This window comes from Delphinapterus leucas, chromosome 21, assembly GCF_059928025.1.
Source record: "Delphinapterus leucas isolate spDelLeu-1000000601 "Yukka" chromosome 21, BTC_Dleu_Yukka2, whole genome shotgun sequence".
Lineage (NCBI taxonomy): Eukaryota > Metazoa > Chordata > Mammalia > Artiodactyla > Monodontidae > Delphinapterus > Delphinapterus leucas.
In genome coordinates this window covers 12116177-12141012 of record NC_143149.1, presented here as the reverse complement: position 1 = coordinate 12141012, position 24836 = coordinate 12116177, and the positions used below count along the sequence as shown (strand labels likewise).

At 38.8% G+C, this 24836-nt stretch overlaps 1 protein-coding gene and 1 pseudogene across 2 annotated transcripts in view; one reads left to right on the top strand and one right to left on the bottom strand.

The window, feature by feature from the left end:
* The window catches only part of LOC111173386 (uncharacterized), a 33585-nt pseudogene extending 13074 nt beyond the window's left edge, over positions 1 to 20511 (top strand). The window contains exons 3-4 of the transcript XR_016391111.1: positions 8986 to 9041; positions 12249 to 20511. The product of XR_016391111.1 is annotated as an uncharacterized LOC111173386 (transcript). The remainder of the gene's footprint in view (positions 1 to 8985; positions 9042 to 12248) is intronic.
* On the bottom strand, positions 19967 to 23704 carry CDKN2AIP (CDKN2A interacting protein). Its single transcript, XM_022570914.3, has 3 exons — positions 23255 to 23704; positions 22687 to 22817; positions 19967 to 22095 (listed from the first exon to the last, which is right to left on the bottom strand). The coding sequence occupies exons 1-3, from the start codon at positions 23524 to 23526 to the stop codon at positions 20750 to 20752; spliced, it is 1749 nt and encodes a 582-aa protein (XP_022426622.1). The 5' UTR covers positions 23527 to 23704; the 3' UTR covers positions 19967 to 20749.
* Between the last annotated feature and the right edge of the window lie 1132 nt (positions 23705 to 24836).

Genomic DNA, 24836 nt, shown 5'->3' with positions numbered 1-24836 from the left:
AAAAGAAAGAAAAAGTCAACCCAGAATTCTCTATCTAGAAATATCTTTCAAGATGAAATGAAATAAAAATACCCTTCAAGGGCTTCCCTGGTGGTACAGTGGTTAAGAATCCGCCTGCCAATGCGGGGGACACAGGTTCGTGCCCCAGTCCGGGAAGATCCCACATGCCACGGAGCGGCTAGGCCCGTGAGCCACAACTACTGAGCCTGCGCGTCTGGAGCCTGTGCTCCGCAACGGGAGAGGCCGCGACAGTGAGAGGCCTGCGCACCGCGATAAAAAAAAAAAAAAAAATCCTTCAAGAATGAAGGCAAAATAAATACACTTTCATTTAAAAGAAAACTAAGAGAGTTTATCATCAGCAGACCTGTACTACAAAAAATGTTAAACGAAGTTCTTTAGACAGAAGGGAAATAACACTAGATGGAAACCTGAATGTTCAGGAGGGAATGAAGAACACCAGAAAGGTAAACATAAATGGCTTTTTTCCATATAATATCTTTAAAATATATAACTTTAAAGCAAAAATTATAATGTTATATAATGGAGTTTATAATACATGCAGATGAAATACATATGACAACTATAGGTTAAAGATAAGAGGGGAAGTGTAGGGTTCTTGTATTTTATGTGAAGTGGTGCAATATTAACTTTAAAAACACTGAAAAGGATGTGTATTGTAAGCCCTAGACAACCACACACACACACACACACGCACACACACAGAGAAAACCCTAAAGGTTTTGCTAAAGTTAATCAGTTAGAATGGAATTCTAAAAATTGTTCAAGCAATCCCAAAGAAATCAAGAAAAGAATAATGAGGGAGCAGAAAACCAGATGAGACAGACAAAACAAATAATAAAATAGACCTAATCCACATCAATAATTACTCTAAATGTAAATGGACTAAACAATCTAATTAAAGGCAAGAATTGTCAGGATGTATTAAAAAGTAAGACTCAGTTATATGTTGTCTACCAGTGATGCAATTTAAATATAAAAGCACTGATAAGTTGAAATTAAATGGATAGATAAAGATGTACACAAAGTATAAGCATAGGAAGGCTGGAGTGGCTATATATTACATAAAGTAGATTTCTAGACAAAGAGAATTATTAGAGATAAAGAGCAACATTTGATAATGATAAAATAGTCAGTATATCAAAAAGACAATTATAAGTGTGTATACACTTATAACTAACAGAGCTTCAAAATACACGAAGCAAAAATAGGTAGATTGAGGGAAGAAATAGACAATTCCATAATCATAGTTGGTAATTTTAACACCCCCCTTCCTCAGGAATCAACAGGAAATGTAAAAAACAAAATTAGTAAAGGCATAAGATCTGAACAATACCATCAAGCACCTAATGTTTAACTGACCAACAAGTGCAGAAGAATGAACTAAAACAATTTTTATGATGGATTTGGAGATAAAGGTCCTTCCCTTTTACTGTTGAGTCATATTCTATTTACAAAGTTATATTTCCATTCTGCCCTTTGACTGATTAAAATTACAAAATACATTTAAATTTTTTTCCAAATTTGAGCTACTTTGTACTGTAATAAATATCACTTATCCTGAAACTATGACCATTTCCTTCCTGAGAGAAGTAATGAGTTTATTCTAAAGAGAAAATAGGGGCTTCCCATAGCTAACTCTCATTCCTATCTTTAAATTCTCCAGAATGTTTTAATATATATATTCTACCTCCTACCTTGCTTGAAAGTAATTGACCCAGAAATATATTTTTCTGTATATAGCATATTTCCCTTTTAGTTATGTGTAAATTCTGTTTTTATAAATCCAGTTAAAAAAAAAACTTCACAGATGAAGGAATAGGCTTGAAGAGATTAAGTATCTAGGCTAGATTCTAGCCTGAAGTCAAGTAGCTCCTGAATAGTGGAGTCAGGTATTCTGGTTTCTAATAAAAGTTTTTCCATTATCCTGACATAAATTAAAAGAATCTTTTAATAATACAAATTCTCATTTTATTTGTTGTATAAATTTAGACTTTTATAGAAGTATTGTCTTAAAGTGACACCTGTTTGCTTTTTTATAACTGCTTAACTATTGCAGTGTATTTAGCATTTTTATAACTGATGAGAAATATTTAGTATTCTCCATTATTGCATAGTAGTAATTGCTTCCAACTTTGCCACTACAAACAACACTACAATGAGCACTTACTTGTGAAGTTCCCTTGTGAACCATTAAAAACTTTCTCTAGAGTATATCTAGGAATGAAATTACTAGATAATAACATGTGGACTTTATCACTTCATTAAATACTGCCAAATTGACCTCCAAAAGGGCCACACCAATTAACACTCCATGAGTTGTACATTTGGGTTCTTCCTTCCTTACATCCTCACCATCACTTGTTTCTATCCAACTTCCTAATCTTGTTTAATTTATTGGATTAAAAAAACCCATTATTTTTTCAGTTTGGATTTGATTACTGGTGAGGTTGAGAATCTCTTTATGAAAATTCTTTGACCATTTTCTTTTATTGATTCCTGTTTCTTTATTTTTCTTACAGGTTTGCATAAGTTCTCTGTAGCTATTTTTCCCCTTATTGGTTTTCAATATTGTAAATATCTCTTCCCAGTCAGTTACCTATGTGTTAACGTTGCCATTATGTTTTCTTTGAATGAAACTACTTAATTTTGGCATACTTATATATCCACTTGTAAATTGAGAGGCTTCTTTTAAGAAATTTTAAGGAAATTTTCCTCTTTTTAATAGGTTTTTAAAAAATGTTTCACACCTTTAATCCAACTGGAATTTATTTTTGTATATGGTGTATAGTGGAGACAAATTTTTATTTTTTCTTCCGTGAAGCAAACCACTTTTCTATCATGCATTGAATCATCCTTCTTTTCTCCTATGATTTGTTATACAACCTCTGTGTGACTCAGCCCTCGTGCACATTCCTGGCTCTATATCTTGATTCTGTTCTGTTCCCTCGGTCTTTTTGTCTTTCCTTACCAGAAATACAGTTTTTAAGTTTTGTTGGCTCAATACCATGTCTTAATATTTGATAGGTGAATTCCCTTCACTTTCTCAAATTATCTTAGCTAGTTTGAGGGGGTTATTTATTCATAGATATTTTAACTTTCATTTGCCAGATTCCTGTAAAATATCTCACTAGGATTTTTATTGGAATTGCACTAAATTTATAGATAAGGTGGGGCACTGAACAATTTTACAGTTGTCCCAACCAAGAACATGATATAAATATCCACTTAAGCAGGATTTCTAATTGTCTCTTTATTTCTTTTCTTTTTTACTTTATTTGAGTATTTTTTTTAAAAAACATGCACATGAAATGGAAATCAAAAGAAAGCTGTAGTAGCAATAATCATATCGGATAAAATAGACTTTAAAATAAAGAATGTTACAAGAGACAAGGAAGGACACCACATAATGATCAAGGGATCAATCCAAGAAAAAGATATAACAATTATAAATATATATGCACCCAACATAGGAGCACCTCAATACATAAGGCAACTAATAGCTAATAGCTATAAAAGAGGAAATCGACAGTAACACAATAATAATGGGGGACTTTAACACCTCACTTCCACCAATGGACAGATCATCCAAACAGAAAATTAATAAGGAAACAAAAGCTTTAAATGACACAATAGACCACATAGATTTAATTGATATTTATAGGACATTCCATCCAAAAACAGCAGATTACACTTTCTTCTCAAGTGCACATGGAACATTCTCCAGGAGAGATCACATCTTGGGTCACAAATCAAGCCTCAGTAAATTTAAGAAAATTGAAATCATATCTTTTCAGACCACAACGCTATGAGATTAGAAATCAATTATAGGGGAAAAAAACATAAAAAACACAAATACATGGAGCTAAACCATACATTACTAAATAACCAAGAGATCACTGAAGAAATCAAAGAGGAAATCAAAAAATACCCAGAGACAAATTACAACGAAAACACGATGACCCAAAACCTATGAGATGCAGCAAGAGCAGTTCTAAGAGGGAAGTTGATAGCCTACCTCAACGAACAAGAAAAATCTCAATCTAACCTTACACCTAAAGGAACTAGAGAAAGAAGAACAAACAAAACCCAAAGTTAGTAGAAGGAAAGAAATCATAAAGATCAGAGCAGAAATAAATGAAGTAGAAACAAAGAAAACAATAGCAAAGATCAATAAAACTAAAAGCTGGTTCTTTGAGAAGATAAGCAAAATTGATAAACCTTTAGCCAGACTCATCAAGGAAAAGATGGAGAGGACTCAAATCAATAAAATTAGAAATGAAAAAGGAGACGTTACAACAGACACCGCAGAAATACAAAGCATCCTAAGAGACTACTACAAGCAACTCTATGCCAATAAATTGGACAACCTGGAAGAAATGGACAAATTCTTAGAAACGTATAACCTTCCAAGACTGAACCAGGAAGAAATAGAAAATATGAACAGACCAATCACAAGTAAAGTAATTGAAACTGTGATTAAAAATCTTCCAACAAACAAAAGTCCAGGACCAGATGGCTTCACAGGTGAATTCTGTCAAACATTTAGAGAAGAGCTAACACCCATCCTTCTCAGACTTTTCCAAAAAATTGCAGAAGAAGGAACACTCCCAAACTCATTCTATGAGGCCACCATCGCCCTGATACCAAAACCAGACAAAGATACTACAAAAAAGAAAATTACAGACCAATATCACTGATGAATGTAGATGCAAAAATCCTCAGCAAAATACTAACAAACAGAATCCAACAACACATTCAAAGGATCATACACCATGATCAAGTGGGATTTATCCCAGGGGTGCAAGGATTCTTCAATATAGGTAAACCAATCAATGTGATAAACCATATTAACAAACTGAAGAATAAAAACCATATGATCATCTCAATAGATGCAGAAAAAGCTTTTGACAAAATTCAACACCCATTTATGATAAAAAACTCTCCAGAAAGTGGGCATAGAGGGAACCTACCTCAACATAATAACAGCCATATATGACAAACCCACAGCAAACATCATTCTCAATGGTGAAAAACTGAAATCATTTCCTCTAAGATCAGGAACAAGACAAGGATGTCCACACTCATCACTCTTATTCAACATAGTTTTGGAAGTCCTAGCCATGGCAATCAGAAGAAAAAGAAATAAAAGGAATACAAATTGGAAAAGAAGAAGTAAAACTGTCACTGTTTGCAGATGACATGATACTATACATAGAGAATCCTTAAGGTGCCACCAGAAAACTACTAGAGCTAATCAATGAATTTGGTAAAGTTGTAGGATACAAAATTAATGCACAGAAATCTCTTACATTCCTATACACTAACAACGAAAGACCAGAAAGATAAATTAAGGAAACAATCCCATTCACCACTGCAACAAAAAGAATAAAATACCTAGGGTTAAACCTACCTAAGGAGGTAAAATATGTGTACTCAGAAAACTATAAGACACTGATGAAAGAAATCAAAGATGACAAAAACAGATGGAAAAATATACCATGTTCTTGGATTGGAAGAATCAATATTGTGAAAATGACTATACTACCCAAAGCAATCTACAGATTCAATGCAATCCCTATCAAATTACCAGTGGCATGTTTTACAGAACTAGAACAAAAAAGTCTTAAAATTTGTATGGAGACACAAAAGACCCCAAATAGCCAAAGCAGTCTTGAGGGAAAAAAATGGAGCTGGAGGAGTCAGACTCCCTGACTTCAGACCATACTACAAAGCTACAGTCATCAAGACAATATGGTACTGGCACAAAAACATAAATATAGATAAATGGAACAGGATAGAAAGCCCAGAGATAAACCCCCACACCTATGGTCAACTAATCTATGACAAAGGAGGCAAGGATATATAATGGAGAAAAAGTCTCTTCAATAAGTGGTGCTGGGAAAACTGGACAGCTACATGTAAAAGAATGAAATTAGAACACTCCGTAACACCATACACAAAAATAAACTCAAAATGGATTAACGACCTAAGACCAGACTCTTAGAGGAAAACATAGGAAGAACACTCTTTGACATAAATCACAGAAAGATCTTTTTTGATCCACCTCCTAGAGAAATGGAAATAAAAACAAAAATAAACAAATGGGACCTAATGAAACTTAAAAGCTTTTGCAAAGCAAAGGAAACTACAAACAAGACGAAAAGGCAACCCTCAGAATGGGAGAAAGCATTTGCAAGCGAATCAACAGACGGAGGATTAATCTCCAAAATATATAAACAGCTCATGCAGCTCAATATTAAAGAAACAAACAACCCAATCCAACAATGGGCAGAAGACCTAAATAGACATTTCTCCAAAGAAGACATACAGATGGGCAAGAAGCCCATGAAAAGCTGCTCAACATCACTAATTATTAGAGAAATGCAAATCAAAACTACAATGAGGTATCACCCCACACCAGTTAGAATGGGCATCATCAGAAAACCTTCAAACAACAAATGCTGGAGAGGGTGTAGAGAAAAGGGAAGCCTCTTGCACTGTTGGTGGGAATGTAAATTGATACAGCCACTATGGAGAACAGTATGGAGGTTCCTTAACAATCTAAAAATAGAATTACCGTATGACCCAGCAATCCCACTACTGGGCATATACCCAGAGAAAACCATAATTCAAAAAGACACATGCACCCCAATGTTCATTGCAGCACTACTTACAATAGCCAGGTCATGGAAGCAACCTAAATGCCCATCGACAGACGAATGGATAAAGAAGATGTGGTGCATATATACAATGGAATATTACTCAGCCATAAAATGGAACGAAATTGGGTCATTTGTAGAGATGTGGATGGATCTAGAGACTGTCATACAGAGTGAAGTAAGTCAGAAAGACAAAAACAAATATCGTATATTAACGCATGTATGTGGAACCTAGAAAAATGGTACAGATGAACCGGTTTGCAGGGCAGAAATAGAGACACAGATGTAGAGAACAAACGTATGGACACCAAGGGGGGAAAGCGGCGGGGAGGTAGGCGGGATGAATTGGGAGATTGGGATTGACATACATACACTAATATGTATAAAATAGATAACTAATAAAAACTGCTATATAAAAAAATAAATAAAATTTAAAAATTAAAAAAAAAGTACATGCACATGGTAAATCCAAACAAAAGGGATATACAGTGAAAGTAAGTATAGTCTCACCCTTCATCCTGCCTTCCCAGCTCCTTTTCCCAGAGAAAGCCAATTTCTTAGCAGTCTTTCCAGAGATTTTCTATGCATATACTGGCATATATGTGATAGAATGTTTAAGGGGACTCTTGCTGTCAAAATTTTAGCTGAGGGAAGAATTCTTTATATGTTTTATTCTAAACAGACCATCATGCAAAAATTTCAGCATGGATACATAGGTCTTGACCCCTTATCTACGTTAAAGATATGAAAATGTTAAGAGAGAAGATTTGTGAAGATTACTTTAGAGTTAGCTGTGTTGTGGAGTCATTCAGAGAGAAAGGGTGGGGAATACTTAAGGTCAAGAGAGAGTGATTTCAGTGAGAACTGTCAGAAAATCTAATATGTTTGCCTATAATCAAGGAGACACAGTACATTAACTGACTCACCTAGAAAATCTAAAAACGAAGAGATGGGTAGCTCCTGAAGAGGCAAGAACGAAGAAAGCTTTGTTGCTACTTTGGTATCAGCCTGCCATTCTTGAGTTTGGCCTAAATTTGCTCAAATATTTCCTGCAAATCAGATGAGGGCCACAGAGCCTATATTTATTTATTTATTTATTTTAAATTAATTTATTTATTTTTGGCTGTCTTGGGTCTTCGTTGCTGCATGTGGGCTTTCTCTAGTTGTCTGCAGCATGTGGGATCTTCCTGGACCAGGGCTAGAACCCGTGTCCCCTGCATTGGCAGGCAGATTCTTAATCACTGCGCCACCAGGGAAGCCCCTATAATTATTTAAAATTCTGACCTAGAGGAACAATGGAACTCTAAAAAAAAAAAGTCCCCGTGGAATGGCCCGTGGAAGATCCTATTTGCAGCAGGAGGAAAATACACTGTCTGAGTCATAATACGGTCATTCGTTCCTAGTTGTGGTCTCTGAAGGACAAAAGCGCCTGCTGTAGAGAAGCACAGTTAAACTCTTGCCAGCAACAGGGAGTGAGAAGTCGTCTGATTGAGTTATCAGATTTAAATCTCTTGTGATCAAGTATGTGCACACGGTCCTGTTCAAAATCAAATGTTCTCCAACAGTCGTATTGAGGTCTCTTTATGGTAATGTAGAATACTGGAAACTACAGCCCCCAAGGTCTAACCAGGGTTCTCTCTTCCATGCTTTAAGTACAAAATTCTGAGGCTTCAGTTGAGAATCTAAATTTACTATCGAAAATGTGCAGGCCTTCTCCGTGTGGAGTCAGAGGAGGCCCTCCCGCACTGGCGAGAACACAGGTCTCAGGCTCTTTAAGTTCCATCTTGCCACCTGCAAATCTGAAGCCTGAAGTGATCGGATCTCCTTTTAATCAATAACAAAGAATGCCTGCACTACAGATACTTTTCCTGCATATGGATTTTGAGTACCTTTTATTATGGTGGTGGTGTTTTTTTCAAGAGGGAGCGTTATAAAAATGACTCTGATTAAGGGTAGAAATTTTCAAAATAGGCAACACTAAAAAGAAGTACATTGAATTTTGACATGCACAATCTACCACCCAAAGTTAAGTACTTTTAATACTTTTTAATAACTTTGTTTTGTATGTCCTTCCAGTCTTTTTTTCACCTGTGTACTTTTTTTTTACATAATTGAACTGATAATGTATATACTCATTTGCATTGTTTATAATGGCTAAGTAATATTCCATCATATAAAAATACTATAAGTTAATTACAATGTTTGGTCATTCATGTTGTTTTTAGTTTTTCTCTATCTCGTAAGGTTGAGATGACCATCTGTGTGCTCAATTGTTTTTATGTATTTTGGATTATGCCCTTAATAGAGGCCCCTTGAAGCAGAAATATTGAGTAAAAGCTCTTGCTACGTCTTGATATTCAGGTAGGTATTCTCTTTTCCTTCCTTCTCCCTTCCTCCTGTGAATCATTCAGCAATATCCACAATAGTTGCTTCCCTTCTATGCTTTCTTTTATACTCTTTGGGATCTTGGATTTTTCTCAATGTCCTCTTTCAGTTGCAAAGTTCTTTGCACAGAACTGCCAGCTAACCCAATGGGCCCCCATGTATTTCTACGTTAGCTCCAACGAGAGAAAGAGAGAAAAGCTCAAGTTTCACATTTTATCTATCCTGCTTCCTAAACTCTTATCTCTTCTCAACCATCTTTATTTTAACAACAGAGATACAAATCAAAATATTTTACCTATTTCATCTTATTTAACTCTCATAACAATGACATTAAGTGGGTCTTTTACCGTCTTTGTTTTATAGATGCAGAAATTGAGGCACAGAGTTTAAATAACTTGCCCAAGGTCATACATTAAACAGTAGATTCAAGATTTCAATCCAGGCTTATCTAACGTCAAAGTTCTTTCTATTACACGACTGTTCCTTCCTCATTAAAAGAAAACTCGTTGAGCAAATGCCTAGTGGATTAAGTTCTCAAATAATTATGTAGGGGAGGAAAACTTTCCTCTTAGGTTCTGTGCCTGGGGCCTGCGAATTAGACTGACAACAGACTCACTGGAGAAAAGGCATACAAATTTTGTTTGATGTTAATATTTTAATTTTTTCACATGCATGGAGGCCTTCATATAAAGTGAATATCCAAAGAAACAATGAAATGCCGTGGGCTTATATACCATCTTAACAAAGGGTGATAAGTTCTGGAGAAGTGACAAGACAAAGTAAAAGGGGTTTGGACTTCTGTGGGTGGTAAACTGTGGGAAAGTAAATATATGGGGGAAAGTAATGGAAGATAGGGTTGTTTAGTAAGGTTTCATTTATGCAGACTCATCTTGGTATCATCTGTGTCTCCTGTGATGAATGTTGTTTTTCCCTTCCTGGTACAGGAGAGGGTGACATTCTCAAAAATGGAAATTTGTGCTCTGCTTTTAGGCAGGAAAGGGGAGAGCAGAGAGTTTTTCTTGCATCTGTTGCTTCTCAATTGCCATCAGCTCAAAACAATCCTTATGCCAAAGTGGCACATTTGCGGGTAGCTTATTCTGATCCTTTCAATTTACCACTGCCACTTGATGTGATTAGATAAATAACTAAAATCCAGCTTTCCTTTGTTCTTTGTGTTCCTCTGTTACATTTTCCTTATGTTCAGACCACTTATTCTTTCAGTTTTTCCTTTAGCCTTGGCTCCATAACTGTGAAATTGAAATTTTAATTAGGTAGCACAAAATGATTTTCTAAGAAGATTCCTGTTAATTAAAAAAAGCATTGCTGATCTAGGTGCTGTTTTTAAATTAAGAAAGTTGAATGAAATCGCATTTGTATTCTGCTTTAACAATAAACATAGTCTGATACAAAAGAACTTATGAATATTTCCAAAATCAATAATATAGTCTTACCCTTTTTCTTGTCCTCAGTAGTATTGAATGCACGTGCTGATTACTCTCTTGGTTTTGCTAGTGGGAATATTTCAGATGTAAAATTAAGCATATACTAACTGTACATCCGTTAGTTGTAATTTTAAAGCTCAGTTAAGCCTAATTTAAAAGACCCAGGAAATGTTTACTATTCATAAGATTATTTTTTTAAATTAAGAAATTCCTACAGTGTTCATAGATGGATGAATGGATAAACAAAATGTGATATGCACATATAAAGGAAAGGAAAAGGAAGTCTTAAAAAGCTACAGAAGTCTGACACATGCTACCATATGGATAAACTTTGAAGATATTATGCTAAGTGAAATAAGCAAGTTACAAAAGGACACGTATGGTTCCACTGATAGGAGGTACCTAGACAGAAAGTAGAATATGGTGGTTGCCAGGGGCTGGGGGTAGGAGGCATGGGGATGACAAAGTCCTGGAGATGGATGGTAGTGATGGTTGCACAGCAATGTGAATGTACTTAATGCCCGTGAACTGTACACTTAAAATGATACATTTTGTGTTCTGTGTATTTTACTACAATTTTAAAAATTACCAAGCACCTACTAAGTGCCAGTCACTGATGAACAAGACAGTAAGGTGCCTGGGCTCTGGAAGCTCCCATCCTAGTGGAGGAAACAATGACTAAGCAAAACATAGGCGAGATAATTATGAAGGAAAAAGAGAAGGATTTGTGATTCCTGGGAGCGAGGGATACTCACTCTAGTCAGTGATATTTGAGATCAGACCTAAGGATGAGAACGACCCTTTAAAGGCATTCCAGGTAAAGGGTGCAGCAAGTATTAAAGTCCCGAAGAGGGGAAGGACTTGATGTGTTTAAGGAAGCAAGCGAGGCCAGGGTGCTGGAAGAAGCAGACAGAAACTCTTCAGGTACCATCTGGAATCTTCTGAGTTTGTTCAAGGAAGGATGATGATAGGTTAGATCAAGGATCAGCAAACTTTTTCTGTAAAGGACCAGATAATAAATAATTCAGGCTTTGCGGCCCAGAGGAAAACAAACAAATAATTCCTACAATGACATTGGGAAGAGAAAAGTCTGACATGCTGTCTGTAATTTTAAGAAAGGAGTGGCCAATAGTGACCATTTCTTTGCCTCACTTAGAATTGATCAGAGCATTCTCTGAACTCTCATCCATCCACAGGTGGGACTAATCACAGGAAGAGGGGCTGGAAGTGAGAAATAATAGAAAAATACAATGTTTGTTAAAAGGTTGACTTGGGTATTTGGAAGAGATCATGTTGTTCAGCTAAGCTATCAGCAAAATTGGAAGTAGGCAGTTTTGCTTTTGATACCTGTTAGCACCATTCCATTTTCTAGTAAATGTAAACTCCTTAGGTGTTTGGCACATAAAATACCCAATACATGTTGTCGAATAAGATGTTTATCTGTGTTTTTGTTTATTCCCTGAAAAATCAATGCCCTAATGCTGCCTCCTGGTGGCAGAGTGTCATGTGCAATACGGAGACTAAGGAAGGTGGGAAAAGACTAGAGAGGTAGGCTGCTGTCAGACTCCCTGGAGATGGACTTTGCCTAAAAAAGCATAATCTTATGAGGCTGGCTCTCTCCTCTCCTGAGGAAGCAGCCCTTTTCATGAGTGTGACATCCATGGGTTGTGAGTTATATCACAAGTCATTTTTTTGGCTATTTCACCAATTTTACTGATTGAATGATTTATTCTTTTTACAGGTTACATCAGATTTTAGAGCACGTACTGTGTTTGTGATTGCCATCTCTTAACTGTTGGAATGGAACAAAACATTGGAGATTATTTTAATGAGAAAAGCTTCTCCAGGAAGTCAGTGATGACCAAAAAATTAGGGGCATAATTTTTCTTTCTGGGGCATTATTGTTTGGGGTCTTGTTGGAGGAAAAGACTTTGAGAACGGGGAGAGGGTGTGCTCCAGGACCGGGGTAACTGGGTGGCTTTAATGACCATCGTCTTACAGTGTGGGCCCTGGGAAGAACTTACCGGGGAGTCCCAGTAGCTAATTTTTCACATTGTCACTCTACAGGACGTCTGTACCAGCACATCTTTCCCATTTTGTGGTTAAACATCCCTCTGGAGAATTATCCCTGAGGCACTGAGAACTTTATTGTACTTTCCCCATACACCCCCCTCCCCCCCCAGCCTCTTGGTCTCAATTCAGATGTCAGTCAAGGTGCCCAGCACAGGACAACCTCTTTAGCTGGTTGGAGAGCTATTGCCAACTCCTGAAAACACAGAAGTAACTCACCTTTGTTCTGGTCCTACAGCTTTAAACCCTTAAGTGAGGGCTTGTGAATCATCTGACCTGATGAGGATATTTGAGGCCCCATCTGATAAGTGCACTTTGTACCATAAACTCAAGTAAAAGTAAAAATCAAGTAAATCGACAAAATACAAATATTTTCTACCACTAAATCGCTAAGGCAATTCCAAAGAATGTGCTTCTGGAACAAAAGGCAATTCCAAAAGAGGTGCCCTAAAAATGTTTTGAAAGTGGTAGAATAATGGAATAAAGATATTCTTTCCAAATAAAGATATTTTTCTTTGAAGTACACAAAATTGGGATTTGTAAATTTGTTTTTCTTTCTTTAAACATAACTCTGATTTTAGAAGTATACGTATTATCTGGAGCAGAACATGTCATGTTCCTCACGAACTCTTCCCTTTTACCCCTTTAGATACTTGCAGTGACATTTTAGATGTTTAAAGTCAATCAGTGTGATTTTTCAAATGCCTAGGATTATTTATTATATACTTATATGACTATGAAGAATGTAGAATTGAGTGCTTTAATAGTGATACATGCCTTCTATTTGTCCAATTATGCTTGAGAGCTATAAATTTAAGATGTATTTTGCTCAGCAGTGAGAAGCTGACATTTAACATTTGCGAGGCCAGTCAGGCAGTAGGTAAGTGAAGTCAGCCACCGAGTACTTACTTTCCTCTATTTCCACACCCTCCAGCCTCTTTAGGGCAAAGTTGTATTCGTTCTGTCTACTATGATCCAAACGAGGCCTTGAAAAACTGTCAACTTGTTGGCCATCTCAGCTTCTATGTTACTTCTATTATTTGACCCTTAAGAGAAAGTCTCTTATTGAAGGATCCGTGGAGTAAAAATAGGTTCCCTTATTAGACTTTAGGGATTAAATGGTTGAGGAAGCACTTGTGATCAGCCATCATTTAAAATCAGTAAGTCGTCTTATAGCAATGTATCGCGCTGCTCAGCAGAACTCATTTTTAAGCTGTAACACCTTCCACACACTGTCTTGCTCAGCAGTAAGGCAGTTAACACTTTGTGATTTATGAAGTTAGAAAGCCAACATTCTTAAGATAAATGTTGGTGGTGAATTCACACCTCTTTGTGGACTCCCTAGAACCTGCGAACACATTACGTTACAAGGCAAGGGAGAATTAACATTGCAGATGGAGTTAAAAAAGTTGATCAGATGACCATCTAACCAGATGATCTTAAAATAGGGAGACTATCTGTGTGAACCCAGTATAATCGCGAGGGTCCCTGTAAGTGGGAAAGGGAGGCAGAGAAGTCAGGGTCAGAAAAAGAGGTGACAGCAGAAGCGGGGTCGGTGCAATGCGGCTTGAGGACTCAAGCCACCCTCACCGGCTTTGCAGATGGAGGAAGAGGGCCGTGAGCTAAGAATGCAAGCGCTTCTAGAAGCTGGAAAAGACACGGGAGGCAGACTCTCCTTCAGAGCCTCCGGAGGGTAAGCAGAGCAGCCAACACCTTGATGTGAGCCCGGGGGACCTCACTGGACTTCTAACTTACAGATTTGTATTGTTTAAGCCACCAGATCTGTGGTAATTTGTTACAGTGGCAATAGAAAATCAGTATGTTGTTATTGTCATTTTAGTTTGTCTGCTCTAGGCCAAGACTCAGTAGGTAAGCTTTGCTTTGATATACGGCAGCATAAATTCCCTTATAATAAGAAAGGATAGAATTTTGAATTCTGAAAAGCCACCAAAGTCTACAAAAAATTCTTGAGCTGACCTTATATTATTTCTATCTCCCAGTCCTTTCCCCTCTTGCTTTATATTGACAAAGATCAAAAAGGGGTCAGCAGCTGTCTTTCATGATTCTCCCGGAACCATTATTACACTGAAATTTACAGGATGTCTGACTATGTGCTATCGTCCATGGTTTCAGAAAGTAAAAAGCTTAAATCTTTACTCATTTGTTAGCTCACAAGAGCAAAAGGTAACAACTGAGAAAAAAAATAATAAATGAAGCAAAGAAAGAAATATCAAAGGGAAACTGAGCAAGAGCCGTTGGGTTTACACAGAATGTTCAGAAGAAAACTTGGGGTAATTAAGGAAAGAACGCAGACGACCCTGTTTTATTCCATACTTGAGCTGACGTTTAGTCTTCATCTGCTTAGTTCCTGAATTTCCCCCAAGGTTGTGAAGAGAGAAAAAGAAATCTTTACCAGAACCCAAGCAGCCGTGCTTCACCTGGTATGATTTGATTTTAGGCTATTGTCTCGAAATAATTCCTCCCCTAGAAGAATGTGTTGGGCAAAGTAATGCCTGACCAAGTATAAATAGTGCCCCAAGCTTTATCAAGTACCTTTAGCATATGTACCACCAATAACAGTTTGTTAGAACTTTTATGCTACCACCAGTATTTATTTCAAATTACTTTTTTAAAGTAAGATTTTTCTAAGTTTACTCGTACAGCAATCGCAGGGATCCCAAAAAGGGCCATCTTGTTCCGCAACCCCAAGGACATCAGTGCACTGAATGACATCCACGGAATTCCACGTGAACGCTGCCCCGTGCTGTGCAGCTCAGCAGCTTTGGATTCAAGGTCTCGATTTCTTCAGGATTTCTTTCTTCAAGCCCTCTTTGTTTCAATCTCTCGGACCCTCCTAAGGAAGGATGCATTCTTTGATTACAGTCAGGGGATAGATGAGGCAGGCTCATTACACGGGAACTGTCATTACTCCCACCACTGCAATACTGACACACGCGAAGTTCATGCTGTCGAGGAGAGGTCAGGACCCACTTGCCTGGAATGCCCGCTTCCCTGCTTTACCCTCCGCAGAATCTGCTAGGGCTGGAATGGTTCATTTTTCTTTCCTTGCTATCCCTGCGTGGACTTCCCTAAAGTCAAATTATCCTTCTCTCCTTCCCTATATGAGCCATAATGGCAGAATGACTGCCAGAGAATGTGAATTTCCAGGTAAAGGAATGAGTATTTTCAGAATAGTATTCTTATTTTACCTTTATCATATTTCTCTTGTTAATCGCATTCAATATTTTGAAATGAAAAACGAGGACAGAGGTGCACATACTTTATCCCATATTGGTTTCCAAATTGCAGGTTATTGGGCATGTGTGTAACTCCCTCGTTAAGTAATCCATGACAGTCCACACAGGTATGACAAACTAGAGACGCCTCTGTGGACCTCTATGAGTTTTTATTTCATGAGAACCATTTTTTGTTTTCCTCAGCTAGTGTAGAAAAGTAATAATATACAAATGGTGAAGAGTAATGAGACAGGATTCATTAGGTGCATAATTTGTTTCAACCATTGGTTACATCACTGATTATACCACTGCCTCTGCAGATTGTCCCTTTAAAATTCTACAAATAGTGTCTAGAAAATATTTTCCAACGATTTTTTCAGATCCATATTTGAGCAACTTCCCTTAAAGTTTACTTCTTTACAAACTTCCTAATTTAAATTGTTAAATAAAATTTCTCAAATTTTCTTCCAAGTGTGATTACACCATTTTCTAGTACATAAACAAATATCATGGGCCAGCATGTCTCATTGGCATCCACATTCAGTGCCCCAAATTAGAACGCTGGATTTGAGTCCCTACGTCAACATTTACTTGTTCTGTGATTTGAGAGAAACAAGTCAAAATGGTCATGTTTTCTCATTTGTGAAATAGGATCAACAATACCAACCCACCTAAGGGTAAGGAGGCTTAGGTAAGACGTACATAAAGCATCAGTATATTGTAGGCACCCAATAAGTGACAGCTACCCACATGGTGAGTCCTTGCACTGCTATTTTGTTTTTTGACCTAGGTAATCATTATGTGGGCATTTAATAATTTATATATGGACTTCTGCAATTACAATTCACAAAAAGTAAGAAATGGTAGCTATTTTTGGTGTTATCTAAATGTTAATTTACGTGATGGTCCCTTAAGCCTGACCTGAGTCCCTACTAATTGCAAATTCTAATATGGCATTTTACTTTAAAACAGATTAATTCCATTTAGTAAATTGGTAACTTTCTGCCTTACATCACTCTAATACCAGTTGCAGAAGGAAGCTGGCATCTACACCAGGCCTCATAGTTGCTATACCCCCTTCTGTCCAGTCCAAGGTGGTGCCAAGGAATTGAGAAAGGAAGGTAGAGGAATTCGACGCGGTATGGCTGCCCTCTTTCAAAGTAGGTCTGCTCCTCGCTGTTTTACACACACAGGGCTCCATTTTTCTTTGAAGAAATATGACTAAAAGAAAGTTTGAAAACCACTGATCACATATTCAGAGTTCAGGTTTTATCATTTCCATGTCCGAGCCCTGGTAAACTGACGAACATGAAAACAGTCATAAGGAAAACACTAGGTGATTATCCTTTTGTGCATCTGTCTTTACACTCCTCTTCAAGTTTTATGTACATTACGTATAATAGTTCCACTTCATATCATAGTACAGTTTTGTAACTCCATATACTTACTGTTTATGCTGTTAGTTTGGTTTTCCTAATGACTTCCAAGGAGGATTCTGATTCTACTCATGAGAGTTTCAAGATCACAAAAAGTATTTGCTTGCTTTGTGTTAAGGACTGGCACATGAAATCTCTAGCTTTTACTAAAAAGAATATCCTGTATCTAACCCTTCCTGTTTAGTATTACCTTTTTCCCCCCCTTCCAAGTTAGTCAATTTAGTTTGGGACCTTGTCCACTAACTACACTACTTTTCTTGCTGTATAAACCACAAAGGAACAGATAAAGAGAACTTTAAAAATTAGGATTTTTAGATAATGATCTTCCTTCAGTAGTCTTTCTAAAGAACAGAACAGAAAAGTGGATAGGGTAAAGCCGGTAATAAGGGAAGAAAAGGAAAAAGGAATGTTCTAGCTGAATAGCAACTAAGCTACATTCACTGAAATTTCTATTAATTTTTTTTTGCAGAGAGGGAGTAGGAACATTAATGGCTTGACAACCCTGAATTTGTTTTTGTTTAAACGGTAGAAAGCTACAAAGAATTTCTTTAATCATCAACCAAACTTTTTTTTTTTAAAGTCGTGCTTAAAGAGATACCCATAGATTTGCCAGTGTCTAGGCAGTGAGTCGATATAGGGCTTCAGCACCATTTTTTAAGACAAAGCCTACAAATTCCCCTTCAACTAGTAACAACACAAATTTAAGACTGACCTGGTTCCCAGTTGCTGCTTGCTTTGGTTACCTCCTCACTGCCATCGCTCAGGAATCCAAAAAGGAGGGAGAAATCCGTACCAAGAAAAGCTGTACTTGGCAGGGAAAACGATGGCCCCTTTTTACCTCATTTAAAATGGAGCATGCTTTTGATAACACATACCAAAAGCCTTGGAATTATACATATCCTCATGACAATTATCCCAGCCAATGGCAGCAGTGGCAGGCCCCAAAAATTCGGGTTAAAAACTCATAACAATACCATTCTTTAAAGTCAACTCTCTAACTTTACCATTAAAAAAAAAAAATTATGGATTTTAGCACCATTGAGAAAAATTAGTTTCAGGTCATCATCTCACCTCATTGATTTAGAAGAAAAGTCAGTATTTCCTCTCAATATCCTATTCGGTAAACTTGATTTCAAATTATTTTAACAAACTTCAACTGCACCCATATGGGATAATTCCCTAGTCAAGAATATTCGAGACATGCAGATACTAAGGAGAAGCAGTACAAACATTAGATCTCCTTCTGTGACTCAGTTCAAGGAAATGAGCCTTTGGAATGATGCGGTCACTTAAAACTAGTAGGAAACCAGTCTGAGGGGGATTTTCAGAAATGTCATCATTTAGAGAATTGAGAAAGGTAATAAGCAATAAAACATAGTAAGAGCTTGGACTCTGGAATCAGATATGGGCTTGAATTTGATCTTTGACCAAATTACTTTTTCAGTTTCATCTGAAAAATGGACCAAACGACAATAGTTACTCATCAGGTTCTGAGAAAATGAGAATACACACATAAGCAATTCCTCAACTGTGGTATGTACTTTGATCCTCACAGCTGAGGCAGCTCTTCTATTTTACAGATAAAGGGTTAAATTTCCAGTTAAAGTTAAAGGGTTAAATGCCTACTTAAAGAGGAAGAGCCAAGATTCTATCTCAAGATTCCAAAGCTTGTTTTCTTCTGCACGACACTATTTTGAAGAATTGTAAAATATGCATTTCTCTTACATCAAGGGTTCTTTAAATTCTGATTATAAGCTTTTAATAGTTATAGAAAACGTTTGTTAATTAGATGTTTGTTTTTGCATTAAGCAGCTTCCTGCAATTCTACCATATAAGAAGTTTACTGTAATTTAAAATATTTTCAGTAACTTTTATATTAACTTGAAATTTAGGAAATTTAGCCAATTCAGGAAATTACTAAACCACCTAATTAGATACATTACAGAAATTTATTCTTACTTTTCTTGCAATCATTGTCCCACAAAATATACATTCCAAGGCTGAGGAAACTGCGGTAATTAAAACTGCTTTCACAACACTCATGTTATTTCTCCTCACAATGTATTATATAAAGGCAACCCATTTACATAATATGGACTTTAAACTTTGGTATCCAATTTAACATGCTCAAAAATAAACTTTTTTAAAAGTTACCTAGTGAAATAAAAACAATTGATTATTTCAATTCAAGTATATAAAGTATCCCCTATTATTTCTAGAATATAAAATAGAAATAACTTCATGACTTAAATTTTACTACTTATGTCCAATTTTCCTACTCCAATACAACTGCCACACACAAGGCCACTTCCTGGTTTTTCTCAGTACATTATCACCATCACTGCTCAAAGTGCAGCAACTAGAAAGCCAGAAAAAGGCCACAAAGAATAATACAGTCCGAATCACCTAAGACACAGAAGCAGGATTTCATTTCTTAACCAACAAATGTAATTCAACTGAACAGGCTCATTAAAGAGCTGAGCTTGGCTTCTCTTCTTCTGCCCAGTGTTCTTCTACGAGGTTTTGTAAACAAAAAACCCACCCAGTTCTAGATTTGCAAACTGTTAACTTGTCTACCCATAAAAAGCTGTGTATCAGCTATGAAAAATTACCTAGTTGCAATTTACGACTAGTGACAGGTGACAGGAATTCGCAGGAAGCCTATTTGCAGGAATTGGTTCTGACTACGGGGGCGGGGGCGAAAAAAAAACCACAACTTCTTGAAAAGGTAAAATAGCTTAAAGCATTTAATATCTAAACAAATCAATCTGTTAATAGTAGTAGTCACAAAATATGCTTAATATAGAAACCCACATTTACGTCTTTAAGAAAAAGTGTAAATTGTACTTTACCTCAAAACATAAATTAACCCACTTAAAGAATCTGCAGAGGTCAAAATCATGGTGAATTTCAAACAACTTCAGAATAAAATAACCTTAAGTATTTAACACTGCTTTATATCTAAAAAATGCTTACAGCTTCTCATAAAAATAGTCTGAGGCAACTATTTTCTCTCTTATTCTTTAACAGACATGTTCAACATTATAGGCAACATTCTTAAAACCTTAAGCTTCACAGACTTTCAGACAAACACTATGGTCCCCTTTTCTTTGATGTGAAGGTTTATTCAGCTAGAAAAAAAAAAAGCATGGTAGACAACTTAATACATTTTCACCAAATTCAAAGTAGTACAAAAATTTTAAGACTACAGAACTACACATCGTACCTAATGTGTCATTAAAAATAGAAGACAGTATTTTTTTCAGCAAATAAAACAGCATACTGGTATGCTGCTAATGCATAAACCTTTTAATGTATACTGTCATTCACAAATTATTTACAACTTCCACTGTGTGAAGAGAACTAGAATGTAAATTTCCTGCAAAACTGGAAAAAAGCAATACAAAATTTGTGAAAGCCTGTGTTTCATATTATACAAAAGTAAGCCAGTTTTTCTCTTCAAATACCAGATATTGTACACAGTGACATTTTGGACATCATTACAGTAATTCTTGAGGATGTTTTAATGCTGGAGGCAAGTTTACAGGCCTTGACTCTTCATCGAGGAGTACTAAGTCTTCGATTTCACTGCCTCTGTATTTCCTTTTACATATTTTTACCACCACCTTTTTCTTGAGAAATAACTTCAAGGCTTCTCTTGATGCAACTGCTTTTGCGTTTTCTTTGCTTTTTCCACAGCCAGTGCCCAAATACACAGACTTACATCTCAGTTCACAAACAATACTTTCTTGAGAGCTCTTGTTTTGAGGCAGATCTGCCAGTTCCTTTAGCGGGACGAAAACCACATCCAGCGTTGCTTTCAGAGCCTCGACAGCTGCGTTTAGGAGCTCTCCGTGATTCACGCTGGGACTAAAGCCACCAACGGCCACCAACTTCCATGCCACCGTTTTGTACAGTCTATTGAAAAAAGGCTGCTTCTGTTTCACATCTTCATTGGTTAACTTGCAACAAGAGAATCTGACAGAACTCTCAGTCGCCTGCGCAGTACTTTTAGAAGGCAGCTGTGACGTGCTGCTCTGAGAGCTACTCTTAGAAGCCAGCTGGGACACACTTGCTATGGAAGTGCTTTTGGAAACCAGAGCGCCGCTGGTCTGGGAGCTGTTCTTGGGAGCTAACAGTGATGCAGCTACCTGCGAAGTGCTTTTGGAAGTCAGCATCGTGTTTGCTGAGGTGGTGCTCTTGGGGGTTAGTAAAGATGTGCCTGATGAGGAACTGTTTTTAGAAACTGATGATGAAACACTTGCCTCTGAACTAGCTTTGGAAGTTAACCCGCTGGAAGCTGTCTCTGAACTAGGTTTAGAAGACAACAGTGGCAACTCTATTTCTGAGCTTCCTGAGGAGCCCAGCAAGGGCACCTCAATCTCTGAGATGCTCTGAGAGGCCGAGACTGAAGAGCCTTCCAAAGCACTCTTTTTCGGGGATCCACTTTGTTGTCTGGAATCAGCGGACTGGGTCACATGACTATTCACACTGGATTTCAACAACGAAGAAACCAACGACGCTGAACCGTGTTTATCTGGAGCTTCTGGTTCAGAAGCTTTTCCACACCCTACCGCTGTTACCTGAGAGGGAATGCTGCTGCTCTGGCTGGAAACAGAGCGCTCTCCATCACTTGTGGAGCTGCTCTGGCTCAGGGTGCCAGAGCTCCGAGCTGAGTTCCCACTACTCTCTGACTTGGTAGTTGATCCCGAACACGCTGAACTACTTTCCTGCTGAGCTGATGCACGCTCTGTTTTGGCAGGAATTCTCACATGATCTTTTTGCTCAACTGCAGAACTGTTTTTTCCTTCTATGGCTCGTTTTTTTGTTGGCTCTTCTACCCCTTCTGAAAAAAACGAAAACAAGTATGTGACTAAGCCTACCTCATACATATCAGCTGAAGATTTACAGGACAGATACTCATATTGAAATAAAGGCACAAGATGAAAACATTTCAGGATTTGTAGATTCTTTAAAAAGTGTGGAGTAACTTCATTAATTTCTTAAAACAGCGCTGAATAACACCAATAATCTTTTCATTTAAAAAATTTTGTTATTTTTTTTCTGTTTTTTGGCCACCCCACAGGGCATGTGGGTCTTAGTTCCCTGACTAGGGCTCCAATCCGTGCCCCCTGCAGTGGAAGCGCGGTGTCTTAATTACTGGACCGCCAGGGAAGTCCCCTCAATAATTTCTAATATTAAAAAATCAACAGCATAGACAATATTTCACACTTCAAAATCTCACGGAAGTCAAAGGAAACTATCAAATTCAAAGCCTAAAACACAGAGACACATAATTTAGGTTTAACATTCCAATTTGATTAATAACATTATATAAATTCTAACTTGTTAAAAACTTAGTAATAACGATAATTCCTAATAACATCAAATTTAAGTTCTAAACTCCTATGTATGTTCACATCTATGATCTGCTAACCATTGCTACTCGATATCCCTCTTTTCTTCACCTTGGCAACCAGTTCGTCTCTTGTTGTATGGATTGGAGCATCTGTCACTTTGATGCCTTCAGCCATACTAAGTATTTTATCCATAACTTTTTGAGGGTACCTGAAAAAAGGAAGGGAAAGACACTTTAAGAAGTGTTTTTGCTAAGCTGCCACCTCTGGGGTACGAGAACAGGCCACAGGAACTGCATTTCCTGGTTGTAATCAAGAAACGGAATCAACCGCCAGGAACATTCTGTTTCCTGGAACGCCGTAAACAAACGCCCGGGGTCTGGGAGGCGGGATCCCTTCTTACAAACCTAATTTAGATTCAGTGCCCCTCTCCCCCAAGAGCGTTGTGAGCTCATCGCCAACAAACAACTCCACCGCCAGCTCCCCACCCAACGGGGGCACCTCCAGACTGGTAACCATGGCACAGACGCCCTTCTCGCCCTTAGAGGGCAGCCTGTCCCGCGGATTCCCGCGCTTCCACCACTTCCCCTTCCGCCGAAAGCTCCGGACAAAACCGCGAGAGCAGCTCAGGGACGCCGGCTCACTCACCGGCACCCGAGGAAGACGTGGTTGGCCCAGGCCATGGAAAAGGAGATGAGCTGCTGCAGCTGCCGACTGCGGGTCCCGCTCTCGGCGTCGGCGGCCTCCTCCGGGTGAGCGGAGGCAGCGCCGCCGGCGGGGGCCAGGTCCCCGGCGTTGCGGAGCAGGAACTCGCGGCGGTGGCGCCAGTGTTTGTCGGTCTCGCCGTCGGAGCGCAGCGTCTCCACCCAGGCGGCCACCCGCGGGTTCTGGCTCAGGTACTCCGACACCTCCTGCGCCATGTTGGGCCTGCGGGTCGCGATCGGACGCTGCGCCGAGGCTGGGGGCTGCGGGGCGAGCGGCCCTGTCACTGCGGCCTGCACCGGCGGCCCACCACAGAACGCCCCTCGAGAAGCGCAAACACCAAACAACAGCGCCGGGAGCAGCTGAACCGCCCACTTCCGCCCGCCGCCGGCTCCTTCCCTTTTATAACCTCGCCGCCGCCGAGCGCCCGCGCGTCCTTCCGGCGCGAGCCGGCTCTCCCAGGACGCTTTGCGGCGCCCGAGCCGCCGCGGCGCTGCGGCCCCTGCGGCGGGGGTAGGGGAGGCGGAGCGAGATAAAGGGTTCGCGCGCCTGCCGTTCCGCCAGGGAGGGCCGCTAGTGTGTTCGTGCCGGGCGCCCTCGGCTTCGGCGCCGGCCCCAGCGTTCCGACTGGGCTTTGTGACGCCACGCGCTCCCGCGCCGGGCCCGCTGCTCCGGGGGTCGGCGGTGGACAGCGGGCTCCGGGGCAGCCGGGTGGGGTAGGCCGAGTCCTCGCGTGCCGCGCGCGTTCCCGCGGACTCGAGTCGCCATCCGGCCGCGAGGTCTGGGCGCCCCGGCCCGAGGACGCTGGTTTCGAGCGGGGCCAAAGTAAACAAAGCTCGCCTCCATTTTTTCTGATTATGCAGAAAATCGAATGTAGACAAGCGAGGCATTCTGAGGCCGTCCAGTCTCGGGGCATTTAGGAATGTGCAGGTGTATATTAGCTTATAAGTATTATACTAATAATAAAGGTAAATGATAACGTTTAATCCAGTTTGATATTGCTTTGTGGAGCCCAGTCTTTGAAACTACTCCTGACCCCGCAGACTTGGGTTTGGTTTCCGCAGTTCAACCCGGGCAGTACTCCTTCCTCTAGGGTGGATATTTGGTCGGTAACATAAACGCTGCGCCAGTACCTTCGGTCTCCGTCGTATTTCCTTAAATTAACATACTGTAACCCCTAGCTGGACGGATACCCAGGAGGCGGCTTGGAAAAGTGCATTTGTCTCCACGCCCCTAAACTTCACCTCTTAGAGCTATATTTTTCTTTGCATTTTTTCCATTTTAGAATGTCCAGACTTAAAGCATAGCTGCTGGCTTGCTTATTGTTATGTTTCCAATATTAGGTATTTGGGTATTTTATGATTAATAAAATTTAATAATAAATTAAAATAAGTGATACTTATAATTTATCATTCTTGTCACTTATATAAGTAACAAGAATGATAAACTACGAAATAAAAAGAAATTTTCCTCTCATAAATGTGGATTGTGATTTTAAAATAAATCAATAATCAAACAAGGTAAAAAA